The sequence below is a fragment of the Mercurialis annua genome, linkage group LG2 (assembly GCF_937616625.2).
Source record: "Mercurialis annua linkage group LG2, ddMerAnnu1.2, whole genome shotgun sequence".
NCBI classification, from domain to species: domain Eukaryota; kingdom Viridiplantae; phylum Streptophyta; class Magnoliopsida; order Malpighiales; family Euphorbiaceae; genus Mercurialis; species Mercurialis annua.
The window spans coordinates 14,512,282-14,531,829 of record NC_065571.1 but is presented as its reverse complement, the minus strand read 5'-3'; the positions used below and the strand labels follow the sequence as shown (position 1 = coordinate 14,531,829).

At 34.3% G+C, this 19,548-nt stretch overlaps 1 protein-coding gene across 1 annotated transcript; it reads left to right on the top strand.

The window, feature by feature from the left end:
* Positions 1–379: 379 nt before the first annotated feature.
* LOC126667967 (uncharacterized) lies at positions 380–13,614 on the top strand. The gene is made up of 14 exons (XM_050361123.2): positions 380–525; positions 638–1,799; positions 1,913–2,645; positions 2,778–3,270; positions 4,024–4,175; positions 4,250–7,612; positions 7,687–7,899; positions 8,333–8,536; positions 8,644–8,847; positions 10,964–11,122; positions 11,243–11,581; positions 12,061–12,499; positions 12,628–12,712; positions 13,352–13,614. The coding sequence occupies exons 1-14, from the start codon at positions 480–482 to the stop codon at positions 13,560–13,562; spliced, it is 7,803 nt and encodes a 2,600-aa protein (XP_050217080.1). The 5' UTR covers positions 380–479; the 3' UTR covers positions 13,563–13,614.
* Positions 13,615–19,548: the final 5,934 nt, after the last annotated feature.

Genomic DNA, 19,548 nt, shown 5'->3' with positions numbered 1-19,548 from the left:
ATTTAATGCAATCTCGTTCCATCACTTTATGGCTATTTGTGGCTAATTATGCTTAAATCCCTCAAGTTTGTCGCTGCGAACATATTTATCCCGCTTGAATTTAAACATGTAGATCGCTAGCTTGTCACTCAGACGAGTTTCTCTATAAACCATCATCAAATATTTCAGTCTCTTTACACTTTTTACTGGTCTGAAAAATATGTGTCTACAATACGGCTATAATTTAACACACTCATTAATACCCAAAGGTAAGAAAATAAACTGTATAGAGAAACTAGTAAAAGTGCAAAGCTTCAGGGACCAAAGTGGATTTTAACCCAACAATGCGGAATATCAGCCCAGGGAGCGCGTCCCTTAACCCGTATTCGTATATGGGTTAAGTGGGTCTTTTCTCCCCCTCTCTTTCAAAATTTAATGTCTAAAACCCTACACTGCAATTAAACCCTAATTAACAACATTAAATTATTTATTCATAAAAAATGGTGAATACGGAGGACCCAATTTCTGCTTCTGATGATGACCAAGGTAAATTCAATTTTCAACAATTCAATTTTGTTACATTTTTGAACAATTAAATTTTGTTACATTTTTTAACAATTAAATTTCTATTTTTTTATTTTAATGGTTAAAATTTCAGCTGTAATGGAAGGTAATGAAGAATTGGGTAGTAATAAAGAGACGAACTTTATGGTTAAAGCAAGTCATGATGCTAAACTCAAAGAATTGTTACATAAAATTAATTCATTTGAGATTAAGTTATGTTCAGATGCTACTAAAGAGTTTATAAAGTTGCTTAAAGGTAGCAACTCTGGTGGTGAGTTGCTTCACTCTTATGTTAATTCGACTTCGAATTTCTCGGAACTTTTCTCCGCATTAAAACTTCGCGAAGGAAAACCGGGATCACATTACTTATTGAAGTTGATTTCTGTGATTCTTGGTCATCCTGATGGGAAATTTGTGCCTAATGATAAGGGTAGGATTGGTGTTAGTGCTGTTCTCGATAAGTTTGCGAAGTCTTTTGTTGAAGAAAAGTTGGATTTTATTCATAAGGAGTTAGTTAGTAAAGATAAAAAGCGACAAAATGCTGCTCTTTTGGTTATGTCTTCGGTTGTTAGACGTGGTTCGGGATTGGCATCTGAAGTTGCTAAAAAGTTTGATTTTAAGCTCAAGGGGTTCTCCAAACTTTCTGAGTATGAACTGAGGAAGAATGATAATAAAAGGAAGAAATCTACAAATGATGGGATAAGGAAGTACATCACTAGGAAGTCTTTTGTTGGATTTGCAATGTCATTTTTGGAGGTGGGGAAGCCAGGATTGTTGAGGTGGGTCTTACAGCAGCGGGAAGTGTATTCTGGTGTTCTTCGTGTGCTTGGGAATGATGATGATGAGACTGTTATGTATGTTTTGTCCATATTGCGAGATAGGGTTCTCACTGAAGACTCATTGGTTCTTCCGTCTCTAAGAAGTGTCCTTTTCGGAAGTGTTGTTTTGGAACAGTTGGCCGACATTGCAATAAAGAGGTATGGTGGGGACACAGCCGAGTTGGCACATAATGTGCTACATATGGTCTGTACTGATCCTTGTAATGGATTGATGCCAGATTTGAGGAGACACCCAAATCCATTGAAAGGAAACCCCAAGAGACTTTTGCAGCTTATGAAGAGCCTGAAGGCAACAGAATTAGATGGTAGACATCACCAAGAGTTGCTTTTAGCTATTGCTAAAGGGAGTCCATCCTTAGCCGCAGCATACTTAGAGGAGTTCCCCTACAATCTTGATGATTATGCGTCTCCTAGCTGGTCAGATTACTCTACATTTCTGCATATGCAGACTACTGTTTTATTTTATATATGTTGTTGTTATCCACTTTCATTGTGTCAAAATATATGCATGCCTACTGAAGCACTTGCAGGCTTTCCACTGTTTCTCTTGCAGCAAACTTGGTTTCTTTGGTGATTGTGGACGCTCCTTTTGGCTTCCTGGATTCTCAATCTGATGATCCACCTTCTTTTGATAGTGTGGGTTTGCAGAATATCAAGAAGATCATATCTTCCCGTTCCTTGAGCCGATCAGTAATAAATAAGGGTTTACTTCACTCAGATTTTCTTGTGAAGAATGGAACTTTACGACTTCTTTTGGAGACCTTGAGGCTATTTGATTCATTTTTTAGGGCCATAAACTTATCCCGTGATAAGGAACAAATGATGCCAAAATGGGCAGCATTTAAGCAGGAACTAAGGAATGAAATTCAAACCTTTCTTCCTGATCCGCAGATTTTTCTGAGTCTTCTTTCATCCTTAAGTAGCCCTGCTAAGGCTAGTGATTCATGTTTGAAAAGAAAAGCAGATAAAGAAACTTGTCTTGTTCCCTGCAAGAAAAGAAAAACATTGAAAAAAACTATCATGAATGAGGATGCTGATATTATAATAGGTGGAATAACTTCAGCTCTGGACAGTGCTTGTGCGATGGATGGTGAAAATGTTGTCGATTCACAGATGCCACATGCATTAGATAGTGAGATGGATTTTATAACTGGTTTGTCAGAATTGTGGAATTTTGACCAATGCTTCGGGTCTGTGTCCACACGAAAGGATGCAGAGATATTCTTCCACTCTAAAGTTCTTGATGCTGTCAAAGTCTATATTGTAAGTTTAAGTCCTGTTTTTTCGTGTTAGTTATCATTAAATATCAATTTATGACACTGTAAATGTTGATTTAACAGAAACTTGTACTTTATCATGAACTCTTACAATAGTTTTAAATTTAATCATGTGCAGCTGATCATGCCTACTGCTTTGGAGGGGTCATTTGAATTTTTTATGAATCTTCTCGGCAATCCTTCAGAATTGCCTTCTAATTTGTTGTTCTCGCTGTTGTCTCTTCTAGTTGAGTACATCAGAAGCCATCCAGGGAGTGGAATTTCTATCAAAACTCCGCAAATGATGTACAAGCATCTTCAGCCATTTCTTAATTTGCTGCTTTTTTCGCCTGTGGTTGACATAAATGATCAAGCTTTTACTTTGGCTAGAGCAGCTATGTATAGTACTGGTGCATTTGACAGAAATTTAAATGAAATTGTTGCCTGGTTCTTATTCTTACCTGGATACGGTACAGTTAAATCATCTTTTGAGATCCATAGAGAAGTGATGCAGAGCTTGTCAGCAGTAGTCATCTCATTTTTATGTGATGCCATATCAACTATTGGAAATAATTTATTTAAATACTGGCATGCCTTTAGGAACCATATTCACCGTTTAAAAGAATTTACGGGTATGTCTACTTATAATTTTATTTCTTCTTAATTTTTTAGTTTATGTCTTCTTTTGTTCTTCACTTAGGTAAAACTATGATACACATACAATATTTTTCAATCCTTTTTGGTCCATCTACACTTCTCAACTCAGCCGCAGTGTCAGTCCTGCATACTCTAGTCCTTTTTTTTTTTACCATTTCACTCTTCTGGATCTACCTGTGTTTGGAAAGAACACACAGATCTGGGATTTACACTTTTCCAGGTTTGCATCTTTGCATGTTAGGTTAAAATTATCGATAGGTTGGTAGAGATAGGCACAGGTCTCTGTTCTCTTCGTGATGTGCATATATGCTGTATATTTTTTTTCTTTTGGATAGAGCTGACCAACATAAATCCTCGTGTTTTTATGAAAAATGGAGAATTAAATAGGGAAGGCCCAAGTGTAGGATTCATCCAATTATTTATCAATGTGCAATGTCTGCAAAGGCTGCGCTAGGCCTGGATGATCTAATTTTCCATCTAGTAATGTTATGCACCATAGACAAACTTCATTAGGCTACTGCCTGGACTTCTATCTTTTCTTGCAAAGCTACATTTTGTTTAGTTTTTTCAATTTTTCACCGGACTGGTAACTGTAGAAGCTTTGTAGAATTTAGCAGCACTTGGTTTTTCTTCGAAATTTTTACATGGGGTGACTTTCTTGTTCTCTTATTGAAAGCTTTTCATGAATAATGCTTTTTCTGTTAATTACTCTCCTGTTTTCCTTGCAGATATTTCACCTGATTTCAGCCCTTTTATCATATGTGTCTTGCAGAAGTGTATAAGGTTACTCTCTTCAGACTCTGGAACTTTTTCTATACCAGAGAAGACGATGATATCTACATATGTGTGTAACACATTAAAGTATCTGCTGCAAACTCAGGTACAACATGTTCTATTGGGTTGTATTGCTAATTTTTTTTACATGATGTAATGAAGAGCTATTTTTTATCATAGGTAGATGCACGATTGTTAGCTGCTTTGATTAAATCACTTTTGTCTGAGGGACTTCAGGACCGCCATTCTTTGGATTCACTCTGTGAATGGCTTCCATTGAAAAGTTTAATGCTCTTGGCTGAGAATATATTGCATCAAAATGCTTGCTGCTCTTTTCCTATTATCCACAAAGATTTTCCTGTTGATATTTGTTTTCTGAAAGCACTAGGTGAAATAAGAAAAATTATAGAAAGTGAGGATGGTTGTAGTGAAACATCTGGAATTGTGAGAGCCTTTTACTCTTCAATTGTATGTACCACACCAGATGCAGTGCTAAAGGATCTTCCGACAGTTATGACCATTTCACAGCATATTCGGGCTCCACTTTCCTTCTTATCCTCAATAATATTTCTTGACCAAAGTTTTCTTGCTGGTGTTATGAAGTTGTGGCCTAAAATCTTTTTGTCTGGTCTAGAAAAGGCCGTCTCTACGTTTGATCCCCAAGACAAAGAAAATGATGCCTATACTCGAGAAATATTGCTTAACGTGGATTTTGATGCTACTGAAGCAGCAGCTGCTGTTGCTTTTGGTCTCTTTTTAAGGCAAGCACCTTTTCACGTGATATTTCAGATAATTATAAGCAATTATGGTCCTTGTATATCAGAGTCATCGATGATAAAGGACTTGCTTATGGATAAAATTTCTGAATGTACAAGTGATGTTGTAGTTTCCTATTTGCGGCTTCTTCTATTCTGGTTTTATCAGATACAGCTGTCTTATAGAATAAAACCATCGGCTAAACTGAAAGAATCCACTGAAATCTGTTTTAATCTTCTAAAGCATTTGCTCAGCCGGCTGTTGGTTTTGAAACCTGATTCAAGAGATCCTCTTTCAGCTGAACTTTTTCATGAAGTGGTTAAAACCATCTTTTCCCATCCTGGTGTAGAAACATCCTTGTCATATCCTTTGGGTTGTGAAGATAATTCTAATGAGGACTTCATGGAGGGAAACTTTAAGGGCAACTTAGAGGCTTTCTTTGTGTTCTCTCAGCGACAAGTTCATCCAATTGATCATCACGTCTTGGATATTTTGACTACAACTTTTGATTACTTTTTGAATCCATCATGCGGGCAACATTATGTACTCAAGTTTGAAGATGGTAGAGGTAAGCAACTTGTGAAAGCAATTAAAACCCTGATGCAGAATTTGCATCTGGAACTGAAGGATAAGCTTGATCTGTGCATTAGGACCAACGATTTGTCACCTATTCTCCAACCATTTTATGCTTTGCATGCTTTGACGCATTTTACATCCCCGTTTGAGCTTTTTGAATTAGCACATTGGATTTTTGATAGGGTTCAAGTGAATGGTTTGCCTGTCCTACAATCCTGCAGTACATCTGCTCTCGCTATAGGATTTTGTATAGCTAGTGATGCTTTCAAAATTTTATCTAGTTATTTGCAGCAGCCTATAAGAAGCAAAGCACTGTTTTACACATTTTGGGCGATGGGAGAGAAAAACTTGGACCTCATTGAGGACATCTATGTAAAGCTATGTAAATATGCCATTGATTCCAGACTGGATTTTGCATATTCTTGTTTGCTGGAAGCCGTCACTGCTGTCTACAAGCTGAAATGCATCAAATCCGATTTACTTGATCCATTAAGCTTGGTAATGTCAAGTGCTATAAGAAGTACTCCCATAGAAATGGTTTCTCATTGCATTTATGGAACAAGCAAGACAAAAGCTAAATTGTTGTTTCTTCTTGTTGAGATAAACCCCCCTCATCTGTCAGTTTTAGGGTACTTGTTTTCAGGAATTGTAAGTAAAAATGATCAAATTAACAGAAAGATGGTGGAAGAGACCTCTAATATGTCTCTGTCTGATGAGGACTGCACTTTGCTGCTACCTGCAGTACTCTCATACTTGAATTCTGTTTTTACGAAATTAGAAAAGCAGCGTCACAAACAGTTTACCGAAATGCCTTCTTTTTATGCAAAAATTTTATTAAGGGGTTTTCAGAACTGGAAGAGCTTTGTATCCGGATTGGTATTTCAGGAACATTATGATGAATGTTTGCCTTCATCTATCAAGGAACTTGTCAATCTGGTTAATAATAGTCTACTTGGGAAGGCAATGCATATGTTACAGTACCACTTCTCCTTAAATGGAGAAATGGAAATGGAGGAGCGGTTGAAGATGTTCAGTTGTGTTGTTACCAGCTCTGATGGATATGATCATCTGCTAGACTGTGATATTGATGAAATTGAAATTTTTTCATGTAGCCAGTTACTAAACCTTATCAACAGAGTTGCTGCTAAAATAAAATTCTGCCGAATGTTGTTGTTTCCAGATGATGATCAAATTTGGCCTCTAGTGCAAGAAGCAGATAAACCAAAAGCAACAGAGATGGTTTCTAGTAAGGAGGATCGATCAAGAATGAGATTGATACAGACTTTGGTTAGAACTTGGCAATGTATAGTCAAAAAGTATCCTGTAGTCTCAGAATGTTCCATCAAAGAAAAAAGCTCTGGTTGTTTGCAGTTGTACAGATACTTGGAATTGTTTATTTTAAAAATTATTCATGAATTAACTTGTGAGATGCGTGATGGTCTTATCCAATTGCAAGCCATTCCTTTCCTTGAACAATTGATGAGGGCATCTCTTCTTTATAGGTTTGAAGATCCAACAACTTTGAATGTTCTTCGTAGCATCCTAACATTACTGTCAGAGGGGAAATTTTCATCTGTTCTATACCTTCAACTGTTGCTTGCTCACTCTCAATTTGCATCTACCATTCAGTCTCTTACTGTTTTACAGACTTCTCATGATGCTGCTTTTATTAGACCTATGTCTAGCATTCTGAGATCACTAGTTTTCCCTCATCTAATCAGCAAGAATCATCTGAAATCAACTAAACCTTATTTGAAGCAGTTGGAGATTGTTAAATTACTTAGACTGTTCATTCAAATGAAGCCTGATCAGATTGGTTGTTATTCTGGACAAGATATCGGCATAAATCTTAAAGATCTTTATTTATTGCTTTTGTCTTCTTATGGTGCAACGCTTTGTGAAATGGATTTGGAGATATTTGGTCTAATGCGTGCAATTGAATCTATTGATGACTCAGTTTCTAAAGATCTCGCGGAAAGGGATTACCTGTGGGGAAATGCTTCTTTGAGAATAAGGAAAGAACGGAATTTGGACTGGGATACATCTAGTATTTCGATTGATACAGAAGTATTGGAAGAACGTAGAAGAAATCAATTTAGGGAAATCCTTCCTATAGATCCCAAGATGTGCATGAACACAATTGTCAGTTTCCCCTATGACAGAATTCTAAGCATAGGACCTGAGGATCCAAAGAATATGCAAGTGGAAATGGTACGAAGTTTATTATTTTTATTTTCTTGTTGATAGCAATGAAATTATTTTACACCCCCTTAATCTCTGTGCAGGTGCATTTTCCTGGTGCTGAGCAATCACAACAATATGATCCTATTTTCATCTTAAACTTCTCCAATCATAATTTGTCAATGGGTCATATTGAACCTTTGGAGTTCGCTTGTTTGGGCTTGCTTGCAGTTGCATTTATTAGCATGTCTTCATTTGATATTGAGATAAGAAAACTGGGTGATGCATGTCTTGCAAAGTTTAAAGATGCGCTAGAGGTAAATATGTCTCTTTGCTCTTTCTTTTTCATGGCCAGTCTGTGCATGTTTTAGCATGTGGTGAGTTTGTGTCTTCGTTGAAAAGTTTATGTGGCGCGTGTGGTCTGTCCTCATGTGTATTCTTATGCACTTATAAATACCGTTTGACTTTTTAGAAGTGAAGTTAAATTTGCGAGCAAGATATGTTTAGCATTATAGTAGATAGCTTCCTTGTGAAGTAAGAATCTCTATGATTTTTCCCTAGTTATTACTTAATTCTATAGGTTAATTTCCTAGACTGTGTTGCGTGTTGCAAAGCAGAATTTTGCATTTATCAGCTATGAAGTTATGGTATGAGAACAAATAATACATTTTTTAATATCCTATTTCTTATTGGGCTGTGTGATCTTCGCTCAGTTTGTTCTTTAATTGTTATCCGCATTCTTTCTTCCAGATATGCCAAAAGAAAAAGGATTCAATGCGGCTTCACCTTCTCTTGACATACATGCAAAACGGAATCAAAGAACAATTTCAGAGAATTCCCTCTGTTATAGCACTTTTTGCAGCAGAATCATCTTTCATATTGTTGAATCCTTCAAATGATCTCTTTACAACTTTAAGTAATCATTTGATGCATTCTCGTATGGTAGATATGAAGGTACTTTCTCATAAACAGAGCATTTTTCTGCAACTCTAACGCTTTTCCTGTTCGTTTGCACCCTGCATTGCTGATAGATTATTAACTTCCTTCATTTGATTTTGCAGCACATACCATTGTTTCATTCTTTGGTCAAGAGTAACTCTGTTAATTTCAGAGCAGAGAGACTGTGGATGCTTCGCCTAGCTTGTGCTGGACTTAATTTAGATGATGATGCTCAAATATTTATCAGCAATTCTATTCCCAAGACCCTATTGAGTTTCTATGCTACCCCCTTTGCAGATGATGAGTCGAAGGAACTAATTCTTCAGGTAATTCTGGTAGTAAAAACTCTGCCACTTTCATTATGATGTATGATTGTGTAATCTAGTGATTGATCTGCTGGCTAATGACATACCCAGGAAGCAAAATTTTGGAGATTCTGGTAAGATAATATGAAAAGAATCTATGTGTGCGCACCTGAGAGTAATATAGTTCAGATATTTAATGGATTCCTCAGTTAGAAAATCCTTTTTGAAAGGTGCTGGGCTATTGAATCTTAGATTTTTCTCGTTGACATTATCATGTAAACTGAAAATAAATTCAATCTGGAAGGGAGAAAGACGACTATTTATTCTGCAAACTTATTTGTAAGACTATTCTTTCTGAAACTATTTTGTCAAATTGCTCTCTATCTCCCAACTTCTTTACCCAAAACAAAGCTTCAATGCAACTGCATGGGGCTGCAGGTCTATCCGTTTTAGTGTTTTAACCCCCGTCAAAAATACCATGTTCTTATTTTGTTTTTACTCGACTATTTATCAGTTCAAGATAAATCTTACTTTCTCATCTTTATTGTTATATCCACTTTTATTGTTTGTATACCGTCCCCCTTACATTAGGAATTGGGTATTATTTGTTTCAAATAATATTTTGTTTACTTATATGGGAAGATCTGCATATATTTAGTTATGTGTTCTAGCATATCAATTACATAAGACAGGATGGAAATATATGTATTGCTTGAATTTATGTCTTGCATTAGGTCCTAATTATTTGTAGGATGTGAAATTCAATAGTTAATTAGCCAAGTAATGCATTTTATTGGAGAAATTGACAAGATGAGATGTGCGTTTGATCCAAATATATATATGATATAAGGAAAGCTTGCAAATTTACTTATATGATTATGAATAAAGCTTGTGGGCTGTAATGTTGAGTAGTCGCGGCTAAAAGCACCGGAGAAAATACATGTGGACCGTAACTTGAATAGTAGCAGATTACCAGTAAACAGAAACAAAAGATCTTAGGTTGGTAATCTAAAAGTTCAATCGTCATCACAAAGTAGGTTCTCTAGGCTTCACACACTAGGAGTGAATTGCAACGACTTAAGATACAATGACTCTGAGACATTATTTATGATAGAAGTTGTAGCGAATGTATCAGGGAGTAGACCAGGGTTAGCCCTAACCTATGGAGGATAAGCTAAGTGAAGATAAATTAAGATTGGTTAGGCATCTAATTTGTAGATTTAGAGATACTCTAGTTTATTAGAAGTTGACTACAATAGAGTAGATGTAGGAAAGAACGAGAGAGGTAGACCTAAGTTAACTTGAACTTTTCAAGATGATTTAAGAAATTAAGGGTCCTTTTTTTGAAATATGTCCAAAATCATGTTGATTGGAAGAAAAAATCTATGTAAAGATACTAATTAACTTGGGATTGGAAGAAAGGAATCTGTATAATAAATACTCCCTCCGTTGCATAAAGAAAGAAAGTTTTGTTACTTTTGGTGTCCCATAAAGAAAGAAAAAGTTACTACTAGTTAAAGATCAAAATATCGGAATACCCTTCTAGTCTTATAATATTAAATATAATGACTTTTGTTTTTCAAATCATTAATCTATAATGATTCACTGGAAAAAGTTAAAAGGACGTTTTAGAAACATTATAATAAGTTAATTATAATTAACTTATTTTTTAATCCTTGTGAAAATGTAATTTTTTCTATATTTATGGGACGGAGGTAGTACCAATTAACTTGTGATTGAGGTTTACTCCATCATTTCCTAAGCTAATAGGACTTGAGATCACTCTAAAATCTGATAATAGAAGTTTCCGTAATTTGAAAAGGTTAAATTTTCACAGATAATGATTAACAAAAGCTACCAAGGCATATTTTGGATCCCGAATAGGTCCTATTCGTGTCAAGATATGTTAAATTTGTTGATTATGTCCTAATGTGCTTATTGTCAGAGTAGCTACCAGTAAATTGTTGTAGCTACATTTAATATTTTCGGAAAAAAGTTAAAGGATTAACATTCAAGTCCCTAATTTCTCATGTTACCAGAACTACTTTTAAATTTTAATACCTATTTTTTGCTTGAATTTCATTCATCTCGTGGGCAAGCTTATGATAAACTATAAAGCTTTTCTTTTGCTTTTCAGTTTGTCAAGAAGTCAACCAAATTGGACAGAATGACTCGGCATCTTGTTGAAAGCTGTGGACTATTTCCATGGTTATCTTCTGTAATCTCAGTCTCCAGTGCAATTTTGGATGAAAGTGACAAAAGTTTTGCATCACTGCAGTTTGTTTTGGCTGTAGAGGTAGGCCCTTTTTGCACATCCTCTCCCTTAGTATTTGTCTTATGACTAACATCATATTTGCTATATGATGTATCCGCAAATTATGATTTTGTATTAATGCTTTGCTTTTAATGGATTTAGGTTGCATTTGCTATTATTACATCCCGGGACATCGTGGAGTCTGTATGGTTTGAAAAGTATGCGTTTGAGCAGTGTATGGAACTTACATCTCATCTGCATAAAGTCCTAGTTGGTGGCTCAGAGTTGATCAAGAAAAATGTTGATCTAAGCGAGCCTATTCTACAGATAATTATATCAACATTGGGGATATCACAAAAAAGGGAGATATGCCAACCACATTTCACTTTATCATTTGAGGGGTTGTTTGGAATTTATCAGACTTGTAGTGCTATTTGCACATCAAGATGGGGTCTGGAAGCTATACTTAATAGTACACCTCCAGTTGGCATTTTCCACACGGTATGGCTGTTTATTTCTTCCGAAATGTGCATAAGTTATCTTAATTGAACTCACTTTTCTGATAAAAGTTAACTAAGTATAAAATAAGCAAATATGTTTTGTTATGATTTAGTTACTATCCTCCAAATAGAAATAGAAACAATAGAACAAAAATGATGCAGGTTAAGCCATTATTTCCACAAGCATTGTAATCTTCCAATAGGGATTGCCTACAACTGAACTTAAATTTACTTTCAACTTGCATGTTCTAACACTCCGTGCTTGGTTGGATTAATTGTAAATAGGGAAAATTACCATCACTCCCTTGAATTGAGGTTAAAAATACTGTTTTTTCTTCTAAAAAGAATAAATTTGACCTAACCTCAGCATGGTGATTGTAGTTTTCCCTTGTAAAAATAACCAGACATTTGTTCTTTAAATATGTGGCTTTTACCATCTTCATCTGTTTAAGAAAGTGCTGTGTCTAACGTTTTGTGCAGAATCAGGAAAAGCTTTCAGGTTTCCTTATGTGGGCAGTGGCTACAGCTTTGAAGTCTGATTCTGAAAAAATTGGAGATATCAAGGAGTCTCAATTTAATCTAATGATCTTTTCAGAGAAAGCATCATATGAAGAATCTCTGATCTCAAAACTTTTACGTTGGCTGGTTGCTTCTGTCATTGTTGGGAAGCTTTCATGGAAGCTTAATGACGTGGATGCCAAAATTTCAGAAAAATCAAGCCCGGAAACTTTGCATTCCTTCTTGGACTATGTAGAAGAAAGATGCGAAGGAAGCAAAAACTATGAGTTCGATTGCGAAGAGATACTAGCTGCCACTATCTTTTACCTTCAACAGATGGTTGGTTTGACTTGCACGGTACCATCTTCCATTGTATCTGCGCTGTGTATTCTTCTACACTGTGGTCCCTCCAAATGTTCAGGTACACTAGTATGACAAGCTTTTGATTTGTATGTTTGAATCCTACTTTCATCATCTGTAAGTTAGCTGAAGTTCAATTTTTTTTTTGTCGTCAATAACATTTGTTGATAAATATTGATTTTCAATCAGATTTCGAGCATGACTGTGGAATTGACATTGTCTCCTTGTGGTTGAAAATTCGTTGCCCTATTGAAGCCAATCCTGAATGGAGATGGTAATATAACCCTGCCCTTCCCCTGCTTGTTTCTCCCTTTTAGGAATAATTTGTACCGGTAGTCCAACTTTTTTTTCTCTACCATCATAGTCCCTTTTCTTTGATGTGTGATAGTAAAATTCCTCAACTTTGATTTTACTGCACCAAAATTAATCCCGTTAGTTTAGCTCATTATCCGTCCTGTTAGTTTAGCGCAATCTCCATCAATTTTGAATGACGTGGCACGCACTTCATGCCTACTTATATAGATACAGTTTTTTTCAACCATAATGCCATGTCAAATATTAAAACCGTGTGGTGCCGGCGTGCCGCATCAATTGTGACATCAGTGCCGCATCGACTGATGTGGTGCCACATAGTCTTAATAAGTGAGGGCGTTGTATGGATTAGAAAAATAGCTTTATTATCCATGTAGTAGGCATCGAGTTCATCGCCATATAATCTAAAATTGACAGAAATAGAGCCAAAACAAATGACAATAATCTTTGGTAATCAAAGTTGAGGAATTTTATTGTTGCAAATCAAAAGAATAGGTTTATGATGGGAGAGAAAAGAAAGTCGAGGGTTAGTCGATGAAGAAAAGAAATTTGATATTCGGTGCTTTATGCAACTAAACCGGCTCTCTAAACTTTTATGCAGGTTCTTCGACAAACCTTGGGGCGATCTTAATCTTAGAATGAGCAATTTGCAGCAGATGGATGAGCATCAAGCTTGTCAAACTCTCATGGTGATTATCTCAAACATTCTCGGAAAGAAACCAGTCGACTCTCAGGTTCTGTCATTTCAAAAGCTAGTAAATTTTGATTGGGAAAGAACAATTATAGAAACCAATGATAATGGAGGCACATAACATTATGTTTTTTTAGTTCTTAAATGAAAGTAAGTCCAATTTTGTGCATTAATTATTTGTGATCAGCATTAGCTATACTTAGTTTGTTTTTATAGCTTTTGAAAGTTGATAACATCTAAGTAATTCTTTTGACACTTTACTATTGAAGTCTGTCTGAGATTGCAAGTATCAAGAATGGAAAATTGCTTTGTAGAGACAAGGAAGCAGAAATATTGGAAATAAATTATTTATATTACCAACGATCAAATGGTATAAGCGCTGGACAACAAACTGTTGAGTTCGTGGGTTCAAATCCTCACACAAGCGCTCCCCCTGCCCAGTTATCAAAAAAAATATATTATTTATTTGAAAAATTAACTCTTTATATTAAATCTATTTAATAATCTGTAAGATTTTAATTTATTAAAAATCTATACAAGGAGAACCAAGACACTGTACAATGAACAGTATTTTTGGCTGGCTTTAGCAAATTAGTTTTTCTGTACAAAACAGTAAGAAGATGAACCCAATTATATTCAATTCTTTAAAATTCCAAAGTTTTTAATAACAATTGAGCGAACCAGAGATGGAATTTACTTAATTGCAACCGAAAAGAAAGGTATCATAATCTGACACTTTCAAACTTTACATACATGTTTTGGACATGGACGGTTTGTGGCTGCGTATACTCCCTTGAACGACCTTGAAATTACACATATAATTACTGGTCTAACTTGGTAAATTTATCATTGGCCTGTGAACGTCGTTTTTGCATTGAATTTTGTTTTCGTCGACTTTTTTTAAACGATTTGCAGACATGTCCCAGCATTGCATATGTGCAGCAGATCATTCACTGTTTCAGGTGTCACCATCCTATAGCACTTGAAGGTTAACATATGAATATTATCAAGCCTGTTCGTATTTCAGCTCCAACTTTTAGACCGATCTGCTCCATTTAAATCTTCAATGGCCAGTTTGAATGAAATTAAAAAGATTACGCTTCAAATTATACATCATACTTTTTTATGAATAGATTAAGTGTCATACTAATATTAAAGAATGTTGTTAATTGAATACGATAGAGTATATATCAAAAATGCAATTAAAGTGTGTATTTTCTATACCGAAATAATATCATTATGCTTTTATGAATTCAATTATTATAATATTAATCTTTACTCGTTTCATCCTGTAAAAATAAAAAAAATGGACAGTTTTTTATCTCATAAAAATAAAAAAATTCTCCATGTTTAGTATTAATTAAAGATGAAATTATAAGGATCTTGATACAATTCTTTGAGTATCGCCATTGCACATGGGCAAGAAATTTCATTAATTTGGAACTTCCTGCATGCGTATGTTCTTTCTTTGAAATCTATAATAAACTTTGTTGTATGCTCAAAGACTGATTTTACATTGTCATCAGAGTTTGAAACCTGCATTTGCCGTCACACTTAACCATAAATGAACCATATACGAACTGTATATGAACTTTACTTATTGAATATTTTGTAATAAAATCTTACCACTAATTTCAAAGAGAGAATGTAATTTTCATGTAATAAGTCTTCTGCTTCTTTTGATAAGGTTTTGAATGTCTATCTTACCAAATTTATGTTTGTAAAGCTTCAATCTTGTACCATTGTTCGTACGTACTTAAGTATAGGGAGATCCATAGCTTCTTTTATTCTAGAATTCATTGATGCTGCTATGTTTGTTGTCATTATTTTGTGACGGTTATTCTCGCAATGTGATCTTGTCATCTTTTGCATCCAACATTATTCTAGATATAGCTTTAAACCTCTAACCATACTATTAATCAGATTCAGAATTTTTGTGTGATGGGGTCTATATATATAAACTGTTTTTACTAAAACCGGTTGCAATTAACCAATAAAGAAACATTTCATCGTCAGCGGTCACAATAGACTCCACCGCAAAAAAATTTAGAACCGAAAAAATATAAATTTTAAACTAAAAATATATAACATTTAAATTAAATATTATTTAAATAATGATACTTTTTTTATAATTGTTCTCAATAAATTTTCATATTCTAAATTAAATGGTTGCTCATATATCAAATACATTCTCTTTAAATTTATGCTACTAAATAAATATGCAACAACATAGAACTAACTAACTATATATATATATTTATATCAAGGGAATTAATTAAAAATTTATAAATTATAGGATTCAATTATAAATAATTGTTTTTATAGTATATCAACATGATTTATTACAAAATAATTATATATAGATTAAATTTGAATAATTATATGAAGAAATTTTTTAAATTTAATAATTATTAAGAAAAAAATGCCTACCTCAATAAATTTTTTAATTAGTTTTATTTAAAATTAATTAGATTGGTTAGAATTTTGATTTATAAGTTTTATCTTTAAAATTAAATATTGATCAATAATTTCACACCACTATGGTAGGCTGTCCATAAACTATTCACATTATCACATTTGAATTTTAAGTTATAAGGTGACATCATGTTAGGGTTAGACTAAAAAGTGTTTTTCACTTAATTATTTCTATATATCTAGATAATTTTTTTCCCAAAAGGATGGGGTCCATGGACCCCATCTTATTACACATGGATTCGCCCCTGCTGTCAATTTGTTTCATATAGATGTCAAATGTCTCAATTGTATAAGCTTTTTCTGCTACATAAAATGCTTCCCGAAGTTTTTTTTTAGTTATTTTGAAGTTCTCTTTGATATTGTGGAACAAATGAAATGTACATATGGCATGAGCTAATTCTGGAAAAACAAAATTGACTGTTTTTTTGATATTTTCATGTCTATCAGATATTATACACATGTTGTTTCTCACTTCAAAGGCATCTCTAATTCTCTTCATAAACCATTCCCATGATTCATCGTTTTCAGAGTTAACTACGCAAAATGCTAAAGAAAATATTTTACCGTTTCCGTCTTATGTATATGCCGTTAAAAGTTTATATGCGGTTAAAAGTGTTCCTCCATAGGCTGAACTAAGGAAAGTACCGTTAACTGCGAATACTGGAATGCAAAGCTGCCATCCTTTTATCGACGCATGTAAAACCATAAAAACATAAAGTAAGTTGTTGTCATCTTTCACTTCTAATTTGACCGAACTACCCGTATTGCTACTCACTAGCATGTATAGGTAGCTTGGTATTAATGTAAAAGAGTCATTAGGTTTCCCTCTTACCATATTCTGAGCTATTCGTTTTGATATATAGGCCTTGAAGTATGTCATTTTTATTCCATAATCATCCTTCATATCTCTTTGAATATAAGCTGGTTTGTAAACAGTTTTGATGTTGATGCCTGCCTCTGATCATTTGTTCTCACAATTATTGGGCAAGTGTGGTTGATATTAAGTTTCTGAATGATGAAAATCTCTGTTTTTCCTTTTCTTGATGCATTAAGTTTCATGTGCAATTTGAATCCAAACATCTCAAAGAATACTGCCTATCACATGATCTTTGTACCTTAAACTGAAAATGGTTGTTGATTGCATAAAAGCTCAAAACTGATTTGAGAAGTTCTTTGTCTTTGTAGGACTCTCCCTCTTCTTATGTCTTGGGTCTGTTATGACATGTTCATGTCTAAAGCTACTCTCGGCTTCATCTTTATCATCATTAAAATTGCTTGACATGAACTTTGCATATTGTATCACATCAAATATATCTCCCCTCCGTTTTTCAGTTGTTGATTCAACCTCATGTGCTGATTTTGTTGCACTTGCTAACTGTTGTGCAGAGTGGATATCCGCGTTTGACATATTGAAAGTTGTTTGAAAGAATGCTAATTACTTTTCAGACGACTCGAATGAAATGCATAAGGGGTACATCATGTATTCCGCTGTATTTATTAAGTTTTAAGTAGAATGATAAGCTCACATTGTTAGTTATCTTCACTGGTGGGTAATTTGATTTCACTTGATATTTCATGATTTCCAAGCAGGTTGAGATATGGTTCACATTCAGTTGTTGTGACAGTATCTGCAGAAATTCTTTATAATCTCTCTCCTTTCTCACCAACATTCCCATTGCTTCAAAGTTAATGTACTCCATATTTTGGTTGCATTCTCTACGGTAATGAACAAAAATCATAATATTCTCCATATATGCATTTATATAAAATAGAAATTAAATAAATGTGGTTTTTTGCAGCACTATTTGGTTATTAAGTGTTAATGTTTGTATAACAACTAGAGTTCAATGTCATTCAAATCATTTTAATTCGTGTCATTATTATAGTCTAATAACTTGTTTGAATTTGAATCAAATAAAGAAAAAATGCAGATCTGAAGCCAATCTCACTTTCGTTACCACTTTGTGTTATTTTAGAATTGTTTATGATTGAAATTTAATTGAAAAATAATAGAGTAGCTACTGATTAATCATAAATGTTAAAATCCGAATCAATTACCTGATTGTTTGTTCTCTTGATTTATCTTCTATTTCATTGATTGAAATCAGTTTTTATGTATTTGATCTTCGCTTTAGCTCGATCTTTAGCAGCTGATTTGTGATGTTGAATCTTCTTATTTGTTTTGCTTAGAATCATTGTTCTTGGTCAGAAATATATCTGCTGTTACTTGAATCTGCCGAATTTTTAGTCTGATGATGATGATTGATTTTTGATCTGTTGAGAGTTCCCTATTTCGTGAAATACGTTAATATGGAACAGGGATATAATGGTCACTATGTACTTTTCTCTATATTCAATTTTGAGTGATTTTTTTATAAAAATCTAAAATCATTTGGGAGATTTTTGTCAAAAGAAATTTTTTGGCTACAAATAAAATAGAATTATGATATTTGGAGAACCATAATTTTTTTCTCTAAATTAAAGAGTTTGTCAAATTTTAAGAGTTATTTGGAGATGCTCTATGAGTTAGCATTCAGTTGATTATGTTAAAATCAAACTGACTAAATGAAAAACTTTAATCGAAACCAAAACGACGAAAAAAGGAAAAAAAAAATAAAACTAAACCGAACAAATAGGTTTGCAGTTCGACCAGTTTGTGATGGCGTAGCTAGTAACATAAAAGCAGTAAAGCAGCTTCATCAACATAAGACCTCACCAGGTCAGGCAATGAGGGACCCGGACCAAGATATCTTCACTGAACAACCCACCGAGCTACTAACTGCACGAAACAGTATCTCGGTATAAAACACGACTGATACGATGGCCAGAATAATCAACCTAGCTCGGTCCACGTCTAGACTGACCACTATTTCTACCAACAAACTTTCTAAAATCACTAACAGAACTTGACACACACAAAAGGTTCTCCGCATCACGTATCTTGCTCGATATACGAGACATAATGAGGAGCTGCCACATCAGCTAACCGATTCTGTGGGGACCAAGAGAAGAGGAATAATCTATTGAGGTAGGTTTGCACAAGGTGAACCTATAAAGCACCTATTGTGCAAATCCTGAGGTAATTCTTTTTTCTTACTATGCACCCTATATTTCTCTTCTCTCCTTACTTACTTTATTCTTCTTACAAAAACTGATTAGACCGTCGGAGCAATTTGCCGGTGTCCCCCACCGCTATATCGTTTGACGTTCTATTTGTTCTGTCCTTTCAGACTCTGTTGACCAAATCAGACGGCAATGATTTATCAGTTTGATTAAACCATAAAAAATAAAAAGTAAACAAAAATTATTTTTTGATTTATTCAGCCAGTTCGATTAATTTAAATAATCAAATCCAAAACAGAACCAATAATAAAAACCTAAATTGTTTATGTCAAAACTAAACAAATTAAAACTAAATTTATAATCAAATAAAACCGACTAAAAATTATCGGTTCGATCAATTAATCCGGTCCGCCATTTTTTTCTCTCATCTCTATTGGGTAGAGAGAAAGAACAAAAAGAATGAGGAGCGGCGAAGTACGCGTGGAGGTCATGGTAAATGCGAGAAACGCGGCACAATTGTTATGTACATGCAACTCCATGTCACTACCCTTTTTGACACGTGTCCTTTT